Below are 19021 nucleotides of genomic sequence, written 5' to 3'. Positions count from 1 at the left end.
TAGGAGGCAGAAACCGGGCTAAAACAGTTTGAAACTGGAATATTCCGGCGAAAACCCACCCAAAACCGGATTTTTTTTGAATTTTTTGACCTCTGAAAATCGAAAAAACGGAAAGGCTATAGCCTTGGGGTTTTATCAAAAATCCGAGTCAAATTTTTGTCTCTCCGATTCGGGTAAATCCGGTTTGGAGTTTCGGTAGGAGGCAGAAAGCGGTCTTAACCAGTTTGAAACTGGAATATTCCGGCGAAAACCCGGTCAAAACCGGATTTTTCTTGAATTTTTTGACGCCCGAAAATCGAAAAACGGAAAGGCTATAGTTTTAGCGTTTTTTTTTCAAAAATCGAGTCGACATTTTGTCTCTCCGATTCCAAACCGGATTTTTCTTGAATTTTTGACCCCCGAAAATCGAAAAATGGAAAGACTATAGCCTTAGGGTTTTTTCAAAAATCGAGTCAAAATTTGCCGTAAGGGTTTTCAAAAAACGGGCCCGTTTCTGGTCTCTGCGATACGGTTTAAACCGGTTTGGAGGTCAGAATTTTGTCCCTCCGATTCCGCTTTAAACTAGGGTTGAGGTTCGGTAGGAGGCAGAAACCGGTCTAAACCAATTTGAAACTGGATGATTTCGGTAAAAACCCACAATAAACCGGATTTTCTTGAATTTTTGACCCCCGAAAATCGAAAAAACGGAAAGGCCGTAGCCGTAAGGGTTTTCAAAAATCGGGCCCATTTTTGGTCTCTCCGATTTCGGTTTAAACCGGTATGGAGTGTTGGTAGGAGGCAGAAACCGGTCTAAACCAGTTTGAAACTGGAATATTCCGGCAAAAACCCACCCAAAACCGGATTTTTTTTAATTTTTGACCCCCGAAAAACGGAAAGGCTTTAAGGTTTTTTCAAAAATCGAGTCAAAATTTTGTCTCTCCGATTCCGGTTTAAACCGGTTCGGAAGTTCGGTAGGAGGCAGAAACCGGTCCAAACCAGTTTGAAACTAGAATATCCTGCCAAAAACCTACTAAAATCTGTTTTTTTATTTACTTTTTGGATTCCCGAGAACGTAAAAACGGAAAGGCTATTGGCCTTGTGTTGTTTCGCATATTGGGTTAAAACAAGTTCTCAATTTTGGTTTAAACTGGTTTGGAGATTCGGTGGAAGGGCCAAACCGGCTAGAACCAGTTTGACACAGGAATATTCAGACGAAAACCTACGCGAAGCCGGACATTTTTTGGTTGTTTTACCCGCAAAATCCAAACAAGGGAAAGACCAACGCCTTTTTTCAAATCGAGTTATATTTTTTACATCCAAATCGTGTTTGAAACTGTTTGTAAGTTTGGTAGGAGGCCTAAACCGGCTAGATCCAGTTGAAAACAGTAGAATTTAAAACCTTGAAAGGTAATATTGCTTGCCGTTTCTGCTTCATAACTGGACAGCTTCGGTCTAAAATCATAACGTTTTGAAATCTTTTAGAACTGAATGTGTCCGTTTAAAAAGAAGCTTGTTATTAACATTGTGTCTTGTCTCAGAATAATACTTCCGTTAAATCTTTTAACAGTATTGGGTTTAGTTTCAATGCTCACACAATGTTGCTTCGTAAAATTTAATATCGTTGATCAAATTGACAAAACCATAATTTTCGAATCGCATCACAAATAATATCCTGGCAACTTTGTAGTATATTTTCATTTATGTACAAAAAATCTTGCAGCATGTTTGTTAGGATATTTACAGGAAATGGTAATTAATTTGTTTACATGTAGGTTACACATGTATAATTTTAATTCGTACATTTATCCACGAAAGCATGTCAAAAAATATGCAATGATAAACTGCTGATATGCGCTGCGCATTTTATGCTTTTGTTCACCAACTGGAAACATCTGTAGAATTCATGCCCAGCTGTTTCTTCGGTGAATCACACTCCTTCTTTCTAAACAAACAGTGGAAGGGGTTTACATCAAAATAATCAACAATACGTGGCCAGAAGTAGGAAAGGTGTAACACAGATACTTTAACACAAACAAGCGAGTTTAAATTGAACAACAAAGTAAAGAAAAAACATTGAAAATCATCCCGAAAAATTAAAGCACATACTTATTACTTCCACCCATCAATGCTTCTTCAAACTCTGGTATGACCAGTCGTCGAGGGTCGTCGTAATCTGCAAAATGTTAACCAATGTAAAACATACGAAATCCATTATCAATTTGGTACACATTTCGAACGTACATGTACAGATGGAGGTACGTATTTCATCTAAGCTTGAGATGACCACGTTGGCAAGCTGCTCAAGATAATCGCTTGTTGCTTTGTTACGAACGAGACGTGACAAATCAAAGCTACAGCGGCTTCTGGTTGTGTTTACAAACCAAGAACGTAATCTTTCAAAGGTTCTGAAAAAAAGTATCATAAGTTTGAAAATATTTGTTTCAAGGCTGAAATCAGTTAGCTTAAGTATAAAGAACACATATAATTTTTTTTCTTATGCAAGAATCTTCAGTGTCTGACAATGCAACATAAAAGGGATTAAAAATAGACAATACATCTTAAAGTATTAAACTATCTCAAACACGACCAGCCCTCAACTGAAAGCATGAAAGTTAGAAATCGTTACAACAATGGTAACAGAATAGGAAATGATTCCCAGAATCAACTTATAAAGAGTTCTGAAATTCTTTCAGGATTTTTTTAAAGTGTACCTATTGGATCCAAAACTCGCTTTGCTAACATATGATGCAAGTAAAAGCCTATGTATTTAAAATACGAAAAGTTGGGTAGTGTTCATATAATATTTTGTTAACAAACCAGGATTAATAAACTTACGGGCAAACGTCGGTCGAGTCCCTGGACCACAAATATTTGTACAGAAACTGTTGAACTTCCGACACAAGTTGGTGGAGCACCTTCTCATCACATACGCCACGCAAACTGGGTAGCTCGAACGGGTATTTCATTTTATTTGCGCTGTGGTAACATAACGTGTCGACGAAGTTGTTTCTGTCGTGACGTCGCACGTTCCGAAGGTTTCTCAAGTAGTTTATGATCGCCTATATGTCAAAAAAATAAGTTAAACAATGTCGACCAGTAGTTTAAAATAAATACACGAAAGTTTATTTAAGTCAGTGGCTCTCAAACGTTTTCATTATTTTTTCACAACGGTCCCTTCGCCATTATTTGAGGGCTCGCGGTCCTTAAGCCAGAATGTGTATGTCAAAAAAACGAAAGTTGATTGTAGGATTTTAGCTAGTTATGCAAAATTGCACATAACTGTGATCCAAAGACAGCATCTGACATCACAGACAAGACAAAAAAACATTACGATTGTGGCCGAACAATTATATTTTTGTTAGTTGCCATGCAATAAAGGCTAGCAATGAAGATAGTCGATTCTCAATTCTACTTTATTCAATGCCACAAACTGCTGATGCCAAATAAGATTATAGAATTACTTTAACCTTTTCGCGGTCCCCCCAAATTTGCCTCACTGACCCCTAAAGGGCCGCGGGCCCCAGTTTGTAAACCGCTACTTTAAGTTACAATAGGATTTTTACGTAAAAAATAGTCAAACGAGATACTTATATAACAAGCCGTAAAGTAACCTTTGATTTGTAGCCTAAGGGCACTAAGCTGTCAAAACGATTCTCTCCTGTTCCCTGAAGGCACTGGTACATTTGGAATGATACACAGCTAAACAGGCGGTCCATAACCGACCTAAACAGAAATGAAAGGTTTGTTTCAGGTTTGATGCCACAACCCTTCATAACTGCAACACTTGCCTGCAAACTTCAGCCCCGGTGTATCTTTTCGCTGGTTTGCGGAAAACCGCTTCACATCTAAAAATGGATTGGACCGCCGTTTTTGCAGAGCATGAAGGTAGGAAGGGAAGATCTAAGCATACTTAAGTTGTTAACTGATTATTGACTCAAAAAACTGCGCGTTTACACTTTTGAGATGAGAAGCAAAATAATCAACCTTTTCATTTCGCTTGGAGAAAATCAATAAACCCGAACAGATCGACTTTTTTTAGCGCAAATATTTGAACGCTATTTGCAGAACTGTGCTTTTTGCTACTGACATGGCGTAAAATTTAAATTAAAAAAATGCTTGTGAAATACTACAAAATAACTAAACAAACTCCAATAACCTGGTTATTATAATTTTATTAAATTAAAAATGATCTTTAAAAACAGTCATTTAATAATACGTCGAACAAATTGGCCGATTGATTGCAATACCTGCAGTCGATTGTAGTCGAAATATTTTCCGCTACTGAAAATATTTGGTACTTTTTAGAAAATGCTTGTTGAAACTTAAAATTATCTTAAAATAACACCAGAAACAGAACTGCAATAACCTGTTCAATATACTTTTTAATGTAGAAATATAATCTTTAAACAGTTACTAAGTAATACCAAACTGTCCGGTTGATTGTAATACCTGTAGTCGAAATTGGTGTGAATGTTGTAGATGGGATCGGTATTGGTAGTTGTGTTGTGTCAACTTAAAAAAAATAACAATAGGGCTGATACATGTAAATGTGCAGTGCAAAAAGCAAACAAAAGTAAACTTCTTTAAATTTGTCTTACCCTGATTTTTCTGCCATGCAGATGTTATTGCCCATAGCATATTCAACATAGTTGCGTCAATCTCATCCTTTGTTATTTGACGACCCGGAGCAACGCTGAAACACATTTGTTTTCCATTGAGAGTTAAAATCAGTGGTTCTCAAACTTTTTTATTGTCGGGGCCAAATGGTATTTTTTTAAGTGTGTTGGGAGCCGCAAAAAAACGAAACCTTGAGAAAATCACTAAAGATTATGACTTTAAAATCTAAAATAGCAATATTTGGTGGTTTTCTGAGGTCTGGTGCGAGCCGCAAAATAAGTAGTTGGGAGCCGCATGCGGCCCCGAAAACCGAGTTTAAGAACCACTGGTGAAAATATAATCATTTTAAACTTAAATTCTTCACTGTATCGAACCTGATTTACCAAACCCCGTTTAACTCAAATGCCATTTCAAATTTATTACAAAAACTATATATTTTGTTGCAATTGGCTTTTCTAAAAACACGTATTTAAAGCGGAAGTGGAAAGTGTTTAAAACAGGAGAGGGAGGACCAGCAACTTATTATTAACTTTAGTGTGCAACTTTTAGCTAAGAACATGTGTGTCATACCAAAATAAAACGTTTGAAACTAAAATTGTATTAAAATCTCAAGTTGAGAACTATTTATCGTTTATGTATCATTTAGTGAAGAGCATTTGCATTAACTTACGTAGATAGCAAAGTATAACCCAGTACTGCATTTCTCATATTTCCATTCATTCTTGCAATGCTTCTAAAATGTGTGGCATTTCTTATTGGTGTAATGTGAGAGAAAAACATACCACCAGTCATATTCTGAAAAGCAAAGCACCATACAAAAATCTATAAGTAACAAAAAGAGCAATGGTTAAAAAAAGTTTGTTGACTTTCTTTTTGCTTGATAGCGTGTGACTGACAGTTCTTGTCAAAATATAGGCTATTATTATTTCTAGCATGCACTTAACGACTAACAGAAATAATACAGCAAGTAGCCTACTTCGTACGCTGGTAAAATTAAGCGTAGAATAGAATTAAACTGGACACTTCACAAACATCTACAAAGTTGTTTTTTTATGTTGAAACCCACCTGTTGCTTGAGGTAGAAAAAAACTTTGCACATTGATGCGCTTCCCGATCCGAACATTTGAACTCCGCTGTAATTGATAACGTAATTACCTGACTTCACAGAACCGGCAAAATCAATGTACGTTCCATTTGAAGCATTTACATTTGAAGTGGCCTGGACAAAAATGAATGATTTAGGGAGTATTAAAAAGCGTTTTACCAAACTTGTGTTAAATTGAAATCCATATACCTCGATGGTAAACGGTCGTAATATAAATCGCTTCGCATTAATCAAAAATAGTGCTGTATATGGTTGAACAGCAAGTGTCGAAAAGGAATAACTTGCTCCGCTGTGTCAAAAAAACAAAAAATAGCATTATTTTTTAAGAGAACTGAGAAAGAGGAAAACAGTTTACTCAAAAAATTCTTTGTAACTTACTAATAAGTTTTGTTGTATGGAGCAAAACTCCGATCTCCATAGGCAGTAAAGTAGACCTTTGTTGCAAACGAGTTGACAGGTGATATTAAATTATATTAAACATACAACAACAAGTAAAAATGTATTTACCTTATTACTATCATCATAATATTGGTATGGATGGTAGTCCTGCATGTGTTGAGTTAAATTTGACGACCGGACGCTGTCCCGAATTTCTGGTGCAAATAAACAAATGTAAGAAAAGAATTATTAAAGTGACAGGCAAATTGTGCTTACTGTTACCTGCAAGCGAAGTTTGATCCGGGGTGGTTGTTGTTGCAACTGTCGTGCTTGCTAAAATAAAAAAAAAACATCAAAATATTCACACAAGGAAATATATCGAAGTAAAATTTTGTAAATTCTGTTGTTTCTCATAAAACACTACAAAATGGAACGAGAAAATGCGCAACTGCCACGGCAATGAAGCTTCAGGAGAAATAAATTGTTTTGCTACAAACGATTTCAAAAAGGCCCAGAGCTTAAGTATCTGTTTATAAACCAAAACTATATTTATGAGCCAAATTTTAAAAAGTAACTTTCTTCCCTAAAGTTTTAAAATTCCTCCCTTTGAAGGAATTTCTTACCAGTTGGGAACCACTGGACTAAACGAAACCACATACAAGTATTTAACATACCTATTGTGACAGTAGGTGTTGTTGTTTTTGGTGATGTTGCGTTTGGTGATGTTGGAATCACTTCTGGAATTTTTAAATATTTGGGTAAGATAGTATAGCCTAAATGTGTCAAATACCAGCCAAATGCATGGCTCTAATATGCTGAAAGTCTCTCTTAACTCCAAACAAACAAATCCAAAATAGTTCAGGGGACAACGTAAGTTTGTCTTAAAGCTCCAAAGGTGGTATTTGTGAGAAAAAAACGTATTCACCTTTGCCCACAATCACACCAAGTGTGGTAAGCATTGTCGCCTCCAGTTCTGTTTGGCTGATTCTACGTCCAGGGCTTTTTCTAAATAGTAGTAAATAAAAAATAGTTAAAATCGCATTTATTGTTTGTTTGTTTTTTTCAAAAAATGTCACAAACAGTACTTTTGTTAACATTTTCAACAATAACCCACACTTACGTCGATAGAAGAACAAAACCAAAAACAGCCTTGCTGACATTTCCACTCAGAGAGGCTGTATTCTGTAAGCCCGATCGGTCGCGAAGCGGCGCAGAAAAGGAGAACTCTACATCAATTTTATTCTGTACAAAACAGTTAAATCGATAAAACTACCACAGCAGTCACACGTGGGAACAAATATATGTGAGTTTTATTTTGTACGTATTTAAGACGTAAAAACACGCAAAATTTTCCACAAATAGACGGCAAAAAAGCATCAGTTTAGCAGTCAACTTAATCAAATAAGACAGAGATTTACCTTCGTAATGTAGAAATACACTTCGCACACGCTTGGATCGTTGGCCCCATAAACTTGAGCTCCTTCAAAGATCAAATCATGATCACCCAGAGACACGGAACCGGAAAAGTTCTGGAAACTCCCACTTGAATCTGCTCCGAGGTTTGACGTCACCTGTGTTACGGTCAAAACAATGACATCGATTCATGCGAAAGTTATAGGTGTGGTTTACTTCATACCTTTATTGAAAAGTTTCTATTCGTTGATCCCGATGCGTTTATATTAAAAAGAGCGATGAAAGGTTGAACAGCAAGTGTGGTAAACGTGAAATCGTCGAATCTAAAAAAGTATGAATCGATTTTAATGACTGAAGCCCAAGTAAAGAGAATAAAAAGAAAACTCGGTTTACCTGTACGTCTTGTTGTATTCAACACGCCTTCCCTGACCATTCACGGCGAAATTAACCTGACAAAATGTAAACATAAACCGTAATGATGAAAACGGAAACGGCAATCAAACAACGACCATCTTGCCTAGCCACACCTGGTTTCCGGTGTCATACATATCGCGACCACCATCCTTAATTGAATCAATTGGATCAGAAAAATCGTCATACCAATATTGATGTGAATCAACTAAATGTTTTGTCAAATTTGCCGCTAGCAGTCGATCCAACAATATACTTGTTCCTGTAATGTCACATATTCATAATAAATACGTAGGTTATGAAATGTAGCTATACGAGCTTTCGTTTACATTCAGCTTATAATTCAATTCTCAACAACTCAAACTTACCATCAGGCTTGATAATGTCGGGAAATTTAGTCTCTAACAGCCTTTTCATTGAAATACGTATATCATCAGATGACACTCGGTCACCGGAAGATCTGGCAAAATAACGCGATTTACAAATTGCCATTGAAAAACAATTGGGTGAACTTACCTTGAAAGCAAGAGGTATCCCAGAAAAGCGGCATCTCTACTTCCCGTTAAGTTTACATTATTTTCCATTGACTGGCGGTTTTGCTTTGGCGAAGAGAAAACTAACTCTCCGCTAGGTTCCTGCGAGTAGTAGTATAGCGCATTAGTAGTTTGTACAAAAACGTAGCAAATTTTTACAGGGTCAAATTTACTCAGCTGTTTATTAAATAATGTCAATATATGGTTTCGACAACATCTCAATTTATCTTCTTGTTAAAGTTTGAAAAAGGATTGCTTTTAACCTGGAATATGTGAAAATACACTTCACACACGCTCGGGTCTGAGGCATCGTACACTTGTGCGGCATAGTAATTCAATGTATAAATGCCCCGAGATATCGTTCCAGATTCATCACGATAACTTCCAGATCCGTCAGCTCCGAGGTTCGACTTCACCTAAATTACAAGTAACGTTTCAAACAAAAGACACCTAACAACCGTATACTATTGTTAGCAAATGACTGTTTTTTTTCAATTTTTGTTGTTGATACAATGTCTTCATTAATGTTTGTCATTTATTAACATGCAAAATGCAGTTATGTCAAAGCACCTCTATAGAATAATTCATTGGTTCTGCATCGTCCAGGATTTTTTCAATAGTGAAAAATGCGATGAATGGATGAACAGCAATGGTAGTGAAAGAGTAGGTTGCATCACTGCATAGAAGCAGAAAAAAATAATAACGAAACCTTCACAAGGCAGCTAATTTCATCAAAAAGTACGGTACGTAGGTTCGGTACGCAAAGAAAGCTGAGGTACGGGTACGGTTCTTCACTATAGAGCGTACCACCGTACCAAAAGCGTACCGTATCACCGTACTGGTACGCATAATAAATGTTTATTAAACGGTCATTTTTGCATCGTTACCATTTGCAGATAATATCAAAATTTTCTAAAACTGGAATTTAAGTTATTTATTATATGATTTCATCACAATGTCCCTGTACCAAAATAGTGCTCAAAAAAGTTTGTGACGTCACTGCTAAATATTTAGTGCTTGCGGGCTGACCCCTATGCAAAAGGAGGGTTACACGCACTGTAGGGCAGGCCTATTATTAAAATGCCCACATGTCAAGAACAGAGATTTGTAATTGATTCTCAAGTTAGTTGAAACAGCGAGCTAGTGTTGTTGTCTCTTTCGCAGCAATGATTTTAAGAAACATGCTGTTGAAAATTATACATTGTCGCTGCACCTTTCATTTCGAATAAGCTGGTTGTAGTGAGGCAGCTTGTTTAGAGTTTGCCATCCTTGGACAAGGCATTGAAACGACAGGCTACTAAAGTTTGCGCAAAAACTTACCTGTAAGTTTGATTATATCTCGCTTGGCTTCTATTTCCGTTTACAGTAAAATAAACCTGCAAAGCAAAACAGTATTTGTGAATCTATAAAAAGGAAAAGTGGCCACATCATAAAAACGTTTACAGACCTGATTTCCTCCATCATACATGTCACTTCCACCATCGCGAATAGCGAGACGATTTGGGTTATCATATCGATATGAATAAAACCCGTTTATGTGACTTATTAGAAGATTGGCCTGCGTGGCATCTAACAAACCCGATTTCGTTTCAGGCACTAAAACAAGAAAATAATCCGATCTTATTCCGCTGCATCAAAGCAAATGTTCACAGCAAAGTATGATTGCCAGTAATCGAAGTTACAGTTCAGATTGCCGATCTGCGCTTCTGTAAGATGTACTGGCGTGTATGAAGACAATTTTTTAACCTCGTACATAAAATTGGATAAAAAAAGCCTGCAGTTATCATACCTATTGTCGACGTTATCGTTGTTGCTGTAGTTGGTGATGTTGTGTTTTGCACTGTTGGAGATACTCCAGGTGTTTCTAGTTTTGAAAATGAGATTTTAATGGTATTTAATTAGTATGCCCTTTTATGCAAACAATTGACTCCATGCAATTTAGTTTTGAAAATTACAAATTAAATTCTTCATGTTACCTTTTGTGACGGTTGTGGTTGTTGTATTAACTGGTAATGTTGTCATTGGTATAACTGTAGATATTTCCGGAATTTCTGTTGATTGATGTAAATTCAAATATTATACCAGTCGCGTCATTTGCAAATATGGATACACATTGTTTTAATTTGTAGTTTTGAGAAACAGCTTTATGTCATAACACGCATTTGTTGCAAGCCATAGAAGATCTGGAATTCGTTTTTCAATCAACTTTTTTCTTTAGTGTTTGGAACTAGGTATAATATCGATTTTTACCTTTATCTGTAATCACACCAAGTGTGGCAAGCATCGTGGCATCCAGTTCCGCTTGACTGATTCTACGTCCGGGAGTTTTGCTACAAAAATAGAAACAGTTGGTTTACACACATGCATGTTGTCTTGTTATTGTACTTTTCACAACATGTACGTGGTAATTATAGCAGAAAACACAGTGTTTTAAAACAGCATTATTTAACTACACTTACGTCGATAGAAGGATAAAACCGAACACCGCTTTTGTGAAATTTCCTTGTATAGTAGCTAGATTTTGTAAGCCCGTTCGATCACGAGTTGCAGCAGAAAACGAGAAATTGATGTCAGTTTCATTCTATATAGCACAGTTTTATTACAACAATTCAACAATCGATGGAAACTTATGCAATGATAAAAATAAAACATTTTAAAGTTTCAACTAATTAATTAGATCTGAGAGTAATGTAAAAAAATATCATTAATTCACTCAACTTGTTGATTAAAATACAAATAGAAATATAACGTGATTTTACCTTTGCAATGTAGAAATACACTTCGCACACGCTCGGGTCATTGGCTTCATAAACTTGATTTCCTTCGAAGAACAAATAAAAATCATCCAGAGACACAGATCCAGAGAAGTTTTGAAAGTTTCCTCTTCCGTCGGCTCCAAGATTTGACAACACCTGTGTTAATATTACGACCGAAAAGTAGGTTAAATGAAATTGTGAAATTTACTGAATGTCAAGATCTAAGATGATTTACTCCATACCTCTATTGAATAGCTTCTGTTTATTGGCGCAGAAGCGTTTATATTGAAAAGAGCGATGAAAGGATGAACAGCAAGTGTGGCAAAAGTAAAATCGTCGAATCTGAATAAGTATAAATCAAACAGTCTCAATTTGTTATATTGTGCCTTAATTGACAAACAACTATGCTTACTTATAGGTCTGGTTATATTGAGCACGTCTTTTAAAGCCATCTACCCTGAAGTCAACCTTAAGAAATGTGAGGTAACGTTACAATTGCAACTCAAACGGTGAATGAAAATAAAAATGCAATGAATTCAAAAACCTGGTTTCCTGTATCGTACATATCGTTACCTCCATCTTGAATTGAGTCAATTGGATCGGAACGATCGTCATAGACGTACTGATAAGAATTAATCACATATTTTGTCAAGTTTGCCGATCGAAGTCGATCCAACAATACGGTCGTTTCTGCCAAAGCAAACCAAATATCCGATTATGTATCTTACAAAAATTAGAGGTTTATTGTATGTAAACTTGCCATCAGGTGTTATGGTGTTTGAAATCTTAGCTTCCAAAAGTCTTTCCATTGAAACTCGAATGTCATCTGATGACACTCGATTATTAGGAAACCTGTAAAAAAACTTACACTTACTATGGTTATCTATTTTTTTAAGTAATTTTAAAACTAAAAACAAACCGAATAAGCAGTGATCTAAAATATTACTATTTGACTTAAGTGGACGTTTTTTGGTAACCTTGCTTTTCGTTTTAAATAGCACATATATTTGCGGTAACTAATTTATCGGAAAAAAACTTACTGTGATAGTAACAGGTAACCCAGGGTAGCAGACTCCCTACTATTTGTCAAGTTTACAAAGTTTTCCATGCTTTCGCGATTTTGCTTTGGCGAGGTGAAATTTAATACTCCGCTGGGTTTCTGCAATAGAAGTAATACAAATGCAACAGTTCTTGGCAGGGTTGGGTAACGAGTCCTATTAGTCGAGCCTCAAGTCAAGTCAAGTCAAGTCAGTAGGAGTTCGACTCTTGGTAAAGGCAAAGACTCTTAATAGAACGTCAATTGGGCTTTAATGAAACAATTGATTATCTACAATTGATTAGACAAGCAAATCAATTCGGGAGGGACAAGTATGGCCTAACAGTATTTCATAATTTTACCTGAAATATGTGAAAATACACTTCACAAACGCTCGGGTCTGGGGCATCATACACTTGTGCGGCGTAGTAATTCAATGTATAATTGCCCCGAGATATCGTTCCAGATTCGTTACGATAACTTCCAGATCCGTCAGCTCCGAGGTTTGACTTCACCTAAAATATAGAAGGTTTAAAAGTTGAGAGCTAAGTGACTTGACTTTTCATTTGACTGATTTTTATTTTATAAATTTAGTTTGATTTCCAAATCACATGAAAGTCAGTCAAATTAAAAGTGCGCCTCACGTGCAAAACATTCTACACACCTGGATGGAGTAGTTCATTGGCTGTGCATCGCCCAGGACTTTTTTGATTGTAAAAAACGCGATAAAGGGATGACCAATAATTGAAGAGAAGGAGTAGGTTTCATCACTATGCAAGATAAAAAATAAATACTGGCCGTGACAAAGCAACTATAAAGTTTTCGGAACAGTTTTCAACCGAAACTTACTTGTAGGTTTCGTTATAAACCGCTCGAGTTTCATATCCGTTCACCGTAAAAAATACCTGCAAAAGTCAAAGGTTAATCAGTTTGCGAGTAAAACTTCCGAAATACAACTCCACCAACCGAATTTCCTCCATCATACATGTCCCTTCCTCCGTCGCGGATGGTAATAAGATTTGGATTATCGTATCGATAAAAATAAAATTTGTTTATGTGACCTCTCAAAGAAGCGGACCGTAGCACTTCAGACAACTCCACGTCAGGCACTAAGTTGACAATGAGAGTTGTTCAGATGGAATTTAAAGGTTACTAGTAATTGCCAACTTGCGAAGAGCGGAGAACGCAGAACACAAATATTTGCAAATACCAACCTGCAGTAGCGGTTACAGTTTCAAGTTGGGAGGTCGTGGCAACTGTTGTGTTTACTAATGTAAGAAAAAAACATTTTTAATGTCTTCAACGAAATTGCATGAATAAGTCCACTTTATCACATATTATGTAAAAGTTTGCGTGTTGTTTGTGATAATATTGTGTTTGATGGAACTATAAAAAGGTTTGGATAAACACTAATTATTGTAAATTACAGCAAACAAAATTTGACTTACTGAACTTTTTAAATTTTTTTTAAACAAGAATGTTTTTCAACCATAAAATTTTGAAAACAACCAACCACACTCCATAAACTGTGTCGTTTGTAGCATACCTGTTGCAAAAGTTGTAGATATTGCTGTCGTTGCTTTACTTGTTGACGTTGTTATTGGTGGCACGGTAGAATTGTTTGGAATTTCTGTTGATTGATGAAAAATTGGGTATTTAATTGATAAGTTAGTTTTAAAATTTTATACAATGTGTTTCGATGTGTAGTTAATTTTTTTGCGAAGTTTGCGTTTAATTTACAACTTTGATAAGTTTTTTTTTATAAGAGTTTATTTCAAAGCAACACTGAAAACAAAATATTTAGGTTCAATTACGTACAAATCGTTATGGTTAGCTTTATTTGTCACAATAAATAGGCGAGTCGTAAACTTTATCAGCCTTATATTAATCACCACAACTTAGTTGTAAAAGAACACTGAACCCTGCTTATATAAGTTAGTAGTTTATTCCAATCGTTACTGTTAAAGAGTTTGTATGTAGTGATCACAAGCTGTTGCGGACAAACAGCGATCGTTTTAATGTTGCAAGTAGCGTTCTCAGAAAATTTTATTTTTACGATATTTCGTTATTTTCCAGTGTTTACCTTGGTCGATAAAAACACCAAGTGTTGTAAGCATTGTCGCCTCCAGTTCCTCTTGACTGATTCTACGTCCGGGAGTTTTACTGCGGAAATATAAATACTTGATTCACACCCACATATAGTGCCTGTCAAAACGTTAACAATCTAAACTTACGTTGATAGCAGGATAAAACCCAAAATGGCTTTGCCAAATTTTCCCTGTAAGCTGGCTTGATTTCGCAAGTTACTTCGGTCGCGAATTGGCGAAGAAAATGTGAATTTGAGGTTACTTGAATTCTACAAAACAAGTTTTTTAATAATAATGCACATAAAACTACATTTTAAGTTATTTGGATAAATCCCTAGTCCTTGGTCACAATGGTTTATATATCCTTAGTCACAATGTTCACTGAATTAAATATGACATTACTAACCACAATGTAATTTACCAAAAATTTTTTTACCTGTGCAATGTAGAAATACACCTCACATACACTTGGATCATTAGCGCCAAAAACCTGACTTCCTTCAAAGAACAAGTCGTAATCATCCTGAGACACTGAACCTGAGAAGTTCTCGAATATTCCATTTCCATCCGCTCCGATATCCGAAGTCACCTATGTTGTTGCGGGAACAAATTTATTTCAAGTAAGAAATTATTTACGTTGTTTTTCTTCTAAAATCCAAATGCACGGTGTTCAGGTTAAATCAGCCCATACCTTTATTGAATAGTTGCCCTCAACTTGTTGTGGGTCGTCGATGTTGAAAAATGCAATGAAAGGTTGGGTAGCAAGAGTGACAAAAGTAAAGTTGTCGCGTCTAAATAATCATATCGACTTAAAGTAACTAATCATTTTCCAGTAATTACCTAATTTATGTACCGGTATGTCTCGTTGTATTGAGCTTGTTGCTCGAGTCCGTCAACGATGAAAAACACCTAAATTAAAACAGTTTTTGTATGTGGAAGCATATGAAAACGATAAAATGCACGAAAAAGTCAAAATCACAAACTTTCAGGAAAAAATAAAGACAAATTTACCCGATTTCCACCGTCGTACATATCACCTTCTCCATCATTAATAAAATTAATAGGATAAGACGTATCGTCATACGTGTACCGATTAGAATTGATCACGTGTTGTGTCAAGTTTGTTGATTGAAGTCGTTGTATCAACATGTTTGTTTCTGCCAAAAATATTCCAAATAAGATAATGTTACAGTAAACAATTTTTTCGGAGCACCTCTATTTCACAATCTTGATCAGTTTTGTGCGTACATCCAAACCAAGTTTACTTACCATCAAGAGCGACGATACCTGGAAAGTGCGTCCCCAACACTTGTTCCAATGTAAAACGTATGTCATATGATGAAACTTGCATTCCAACATCCCTAGAACAAAACAATACATCGTGTTGGTAGCGAACTATTATCAAAGATAGATTTGCAGTGGTAGCGAAATAAACAAACGACCCTTATACTCAAATAACCATTTTATAGACTCGTGTTTTAAAATCATATCCACTTGATAGTTTACCTAAATTTATTAATTTTCGCTCAGTTACCTTGAAAGTAATAAGTATCCCAGGCCAGCGAATCCTCTATTTGCCGTTAAGTTTACAAAGTTTTCCATGGTTTGGAAATCCTGATTTGGTGAGAAGAAACTTAACTTTCCACTGGGCTCCTGCAATGGGTGAGAAAAATCATTACTTTTAAGTTAAGCGACTGGATTATAAGAGGCCACGACTAGACAAGTCAACGTATTTTGAATGGCGGATTTCGCAAACATGTTATAAAAGGTGCCGTAAAGGTTTCGCCAACAAAATATAACTTAGGTATACCGAAAAACAAAGTGTAAAAATCTTTGTGCGGTTTCTGAGTTTTACCTGGAATATGTGGAAATACACTTCACATATGCTCGGGTCATTGGTACCATACACTTGTGCGGCGTAGTATTTTAGTGTGAAGTTGCCTCTTGTTATTGTACCAGATTCATTACGATAAATCCCAATTCCATCAGTTCCAAGATTTGACTTCACCTTAAATTTGCAAAATTCATTGACGTGTTTACGCTATTAATAGAACTACCATTGTTGGGCCCAGCATTAAATACCACATGCCAGTTGTTGAAGCTCTACTGAGCATGCGTTTTCACAACATTTGAGGAATAGAATAATCGCTGCGGTTTTATAATGTACAGTTTTTTCTTAATTTTTTTTCCAATAAAATTGTTCCCGAATTGTGATACATACCCTTGTGTGAGCAACTTTTGTGAAATGCGTTCTGACAATAGTTGCCTAATCACACAAAACAATAAAAATATTTAATTCTTAGATCTAAAAACGCAACTAACTTGAATGGAATAGTTCATTGGTTCTGCATCGTCCTGGATTTTTCCAATAGAAAAGAACGCAATAAACGGGTGACCAAGATTTAAGGTAAAAGCATATGTGGGACCACTGAGTAAAGTAGAGTAAATTAGTAAAAAACAAATAGTCCGGAACAACAAACTTAATGTGTTTTTTTCTGTAACATTAATATCCCTTACCTGTATGACCGGTTATACTTTGCTTGCGTTTCATTTCCGTTTACAGTGAAAAAAACCTGCCGAAGCAACAAACGGGTCAATTAACCTGTTCAAACCACACTGGTCAAATTAAGTCATTGACATTCATATTAGTGCAGAAAAATATTACAAATTTTACAAGTCGACAAACCTTATTTCCTTCGTCATACATGTCTTTTCCGCCGTCATCAATCATCTTGAGATTTGAATCATCGTATTTATAATAATAAAACCCCCTTATATGTTGTATTAAAGGGGCAGATTGCAACGTTTTCAATACTTTCATAGCCTCCGCCGCCGCTATCGTAAAAGAAAATTTTAAGTTTTAACCAAACCAATAGTTTTTTCGGTGTCCTTGCTTTTTTACGAAACTGTTTATCAATGATAATTGGATAAAGTGACAATGTAAATAAATGTTTTTGACTTTTTTGACTTTTTTTAGTTTAAACGTGCTGTTTAAAAAATTTCTGTAAAAACGAAATCAATCAAAAGAGTTTTTTATTGTTAGCATCATTTACCGTAATATCATACAATCAACATTTTTTACCGAACGTAATGTTTCTTACCGTCGGGAACCAAAGTTGTGGTAGTTATAACTGTAGTCGTCACTACTACAAAAATAAAGGTTCAAGGTCATCTTCAGTATTTGTGTTTTTCAAGGTAAGTGAATTTCAAAATACCTGGTGTAGTTAAAGTCGTGGTTGTATCTTCTAGCGTAGTTACAGTCGGTTCCGATGTGGAAACCTGTGGTACTTCTGTCAAAACATAAACTAAACATAAGTACACAAAGACCCAGATTCGAAAGGTAGTTTTAAACGTTTGACCAATAAAATGTCTACGTTTTATTTTACAACGCTGGCAATTTTGTTCTTAGTGAATAAATTAAACAACTTACGTTTTTTTTCTGAATTTCTACTAAATAGTGGATGTATTTGTGTAAAAATGTAAAGCCATCATAAACATGGTTTGTTTCAGGATTAAGACTTTTTCACGCATTACACAAAACGTATAAGATGAAGCTTTTCTTACCCTGGTTTGTCATCACACTCAGCGTAGTTAGCATTGTGGCTTCTAACTCATCTTGCAAAATTTGTCGACCAGGAGATTTTCTAAGCAAATAGATACTTTATTTGGAAAAATAGTTGTAATAAAATGGATACAATTGTGGGTACAATTTAAAAAACTATTAAGCCTCAGAAGTTGTGCCATTCCGCAAAAATAAACGCACGTTTTTTTTGTATGAACATGCGTATCTTAATAAATTACAACTAAATCGAATGAACGCCAAAGACAATGAAAATAATCAATCGTTTTGTATTATTGGTATGCCTTTCTTCTCAAAGCAAGTAAAACTACTTTTGCGAGTTTGTATTTTATGATGGCAAAATGAACTGAAGAATAGCTTAAATGTATTTACTCGATATATAGTCTAATAAGCTATATCTTTAGATGTAAACTCGACTTACGTTGATAACAGCATGTAGCCGAAGATAGCATTGTCGACTTCTCCTTTTAATTCGGCTTTACTTGCTATATTACCTCGACTCTGGTCCGGTGAGGACAATGAAAATGTCTCCCCGGTTTGATTCTGTGGGTTGTTTTGATAAAAAAGTATGAGCTAAATTTTCATTTCCGAATGAGGATCACAAAAAAAACAAAAGTTTACGCGGAAGGTATTTTATGCATGACGAAAAGAAAAGAACTAGTAGAGCCGAATCTGTTAAAATAAAAAAGAGGAATACGCGTCTTTAAATGGGCAGGATGACAGGGCTGGGACATGTTTGGAATTTCGGCATAAAATCTGTGTCCGAAAAATCTTTAAAAGCACTGCTAATATGTCCGACATTTTAACGTCTATAGAATCTTAACCTACAGTAATTCTCACAATTATTTTCAATTTTCACAATAGGGATGTCAAAAGTTTACGTTTTAACGGTTTGCTCGGCGATATTGATGTACAATGCAACCTAAATACGAGGCGAACAGTAAAATTGTACACTTTACCTTTGACAAGTAGAAAAACACTTCACAAACGCTCGCGTCACTTCGTGCTTCATAAACCTGAACTCCTTTAAATGTTAATTCGTAATCCCCAAGAGATACAGATCCAGAGAAGTTTGCGAACGATCCAGTTCCATCGGCGCCAAGGTTCGAAACAACCTGTTAGTTGA

General features: G+C 35.8%; 1 protein-coding gene across 4 annotated transcripts in view; it reads right to left on the bottom strand.

The window, feature by feature from the left end:
• Window positions 1-1577: 1577 nt before the first annotated feature.
• LOC145222446 (uncharacterized) overlaps window positions 1578-19021 on the bottom strand; it is a 35897-nt gene continuing 18453 nt past the window's right edge. For all 4 annotated transcript variants that reach the window (XM_080088572.1, XM_080088573.1, XM_080088574.1 and 1 more), the window contains 60 exons: window positions 18855-19010; window positions 18317-18438; window positions 17880-17959; window positions 17531-17605; window positions 17417-17461; window positions 17002-17150; window positions 16833-16888; window positions 16638-16743; window positions 16171-16323; window positions 15850-15968; window positions 15585-15676; window positions 15327-15472; window positions 15169-15224; window positions 15007-15106; window positions 14752-14904; window positions 14463-14584; window positions 14312-14391; window positions 13775-13858; window positions 13443-13496; window positions 13195-13337; window positions 13078-13133; window positions 12893-12998; window positions 12591-12743; window positions 12233-12351; window positions 11953-12044; window positions 11737-11882; window positions 11605-11660; window positions 11435-11534; window positions 11196-11348; window positions 10896-11017; window positions 10687-10766; window positions 10413-10487; window positions 10226-10300; window positions 9884-10032; window positions 9757-9812; window positions 9007-9112; window positions 8700-8852; window positions 8420-8538; window positions 8272-8363; window positions 8020-8165; window positions 7886-7941; window positions 7716-7815; window positions 7498-7650; window positions 7200-7321; window positions 7005-7084; window positions 6754-6816; window positions 6362-6412; window positions 6209-6294; window positions 6080-6135; window positions 5891-5990; window positions 5663-5815; window positions 5267-5391; window positions 4578-4672; window positions 4429-4491; window positions 3768-3879; window positions 3591-3702; window positions 2815-3038; window positions 2221-2384; window positions 2086-2152; window positions 1578-1921 (listed from right to left, as the gene is read on the bottom strand). In XM_080088572.1, the coding sequence (XP_079944698.1) occupies window positions 1855-1921; window positions 2086-2152; window positions 2221-2384; window positions 2815-3038; window positions 3591-3702; window positions 3768-3879; window positions 4429-4491; window positions 4578-4672; window positions 5267-5391; window positions 5663-5815; window positions 5891-5990; window positions 6080-6135; window positions 6209-6294; window positions 6362-6412; window positions 6754-6816; window positions 7005-7084; window positions 7200-7321; window positions 7498-7650; window positions 7716-7815; window positions 7886-7941; window positions 8020-8165; window positions 8272-8363; window positions 8420-8538; window positions 8700-8852; window positions 9007-9112; window positions 9757-9812; window positions 9884-10032; window positions 10226-10300; window positions 10413-10487; window positions 10687-10766; window positions 10896-11017; window positions 11196-11348; window positions 11435-11534; window positions 11605-11660; window positions 11737-11882; window positions 11953-12044; window positions 12233-12351; window positions 12591-12743; window positions 12893-12998; window positions 13078-13133; window positions 13195-13337; window positions 13443-13496; window positions 13775-13858; window positions 14312-14391; window positions 14463-14584; window positions 14752-14904; window positions 15007-15106; window positions 15169-15224; window positions 15327-15472; window positions 15585-15676; window positions 15850-15968; window positions 16171-16323; window positions 16638-16743; window positions 16833-16888; window positions 17002-17150; window positions 17417-17461; window positions 17531-17605; window positions 17880-17959; window positions 18317-18438; window positions 18855-19010 (6294 nt within the window). In that variant the 3' untranslated portion in view covers window positions 1578-1854. The remainder of the gene's footprint in view (window positions 1922-2085; window positions 2153-2220; window positions 2385-2814; window positions 3039-3590; window positions 3703-3767; window positions 3880-4428; window positions 4492-4577; window positions 4673-5266; window positions 5392-5662; window positions 5816-5890; window positions 5991-6079; window positions 6136-6208; window positions 6295-6361; window positions 6413-6753; window positions 6817-7004; window positions 7085-7199; window positions 7322-7497; window positions 7651-7715; window positions 7816-7885; window positions 7942-8019; window positions 8166-8271; window positions 8364-8419; window positions 8539-8699; window positions 8853-9006; window positions 9113-9756; window positions 9813-9883; window positions 10033-10225; window positions 10301-10412; window positions 10488-10686; window positions 10767-10895; window positions 11018-11195; window positions 11349-11434; window positions 11535-11604; window positions 11661-11736; window positions 11883-11952; window positions 12045-12232; window positions 12352-12590; window positions 12744-12892; window positions 12999-13077; window positions 13134-13194; window positions 13338-13442; window positions 13497-13774; window positions 13859-14311; window positions 14392-14462; window positions 14585-14751; window positions 14905-15006; window positions 15107-15168; window positions 15225-15326; window positions 15473-15584; window positions 15677-15849; window positions 15969-16170; window positions 16324-16637; window positions 16744-16832; window positions 16889-17001; window positions 17151-17416; window positions 17462-17530; window positions 17606-17879; window positions 17960-18316; window positions 18439-18854; window positions 19011-19021) is intronic.

This window comes from Phallusia mammillata, chromosome 4, assembly GCF_965637545.1.
Source record: "Phallusia mammillata chromosome 4, kaPhaMamm4.hap1.1, whole genome shotgun sequence".
Lineage (NCBI taxonomy): Eukaryota > Metazoa > Chordata > Ascidiacea > Phlebobranchia > Ascidiidae > Phallusia > Phallusia mammillata.
The sequence above is the reverse complement of the archived record's forward strand: the minus strand, read 5'-3'. Positions and strand labels throughout refer to the sequence as shown.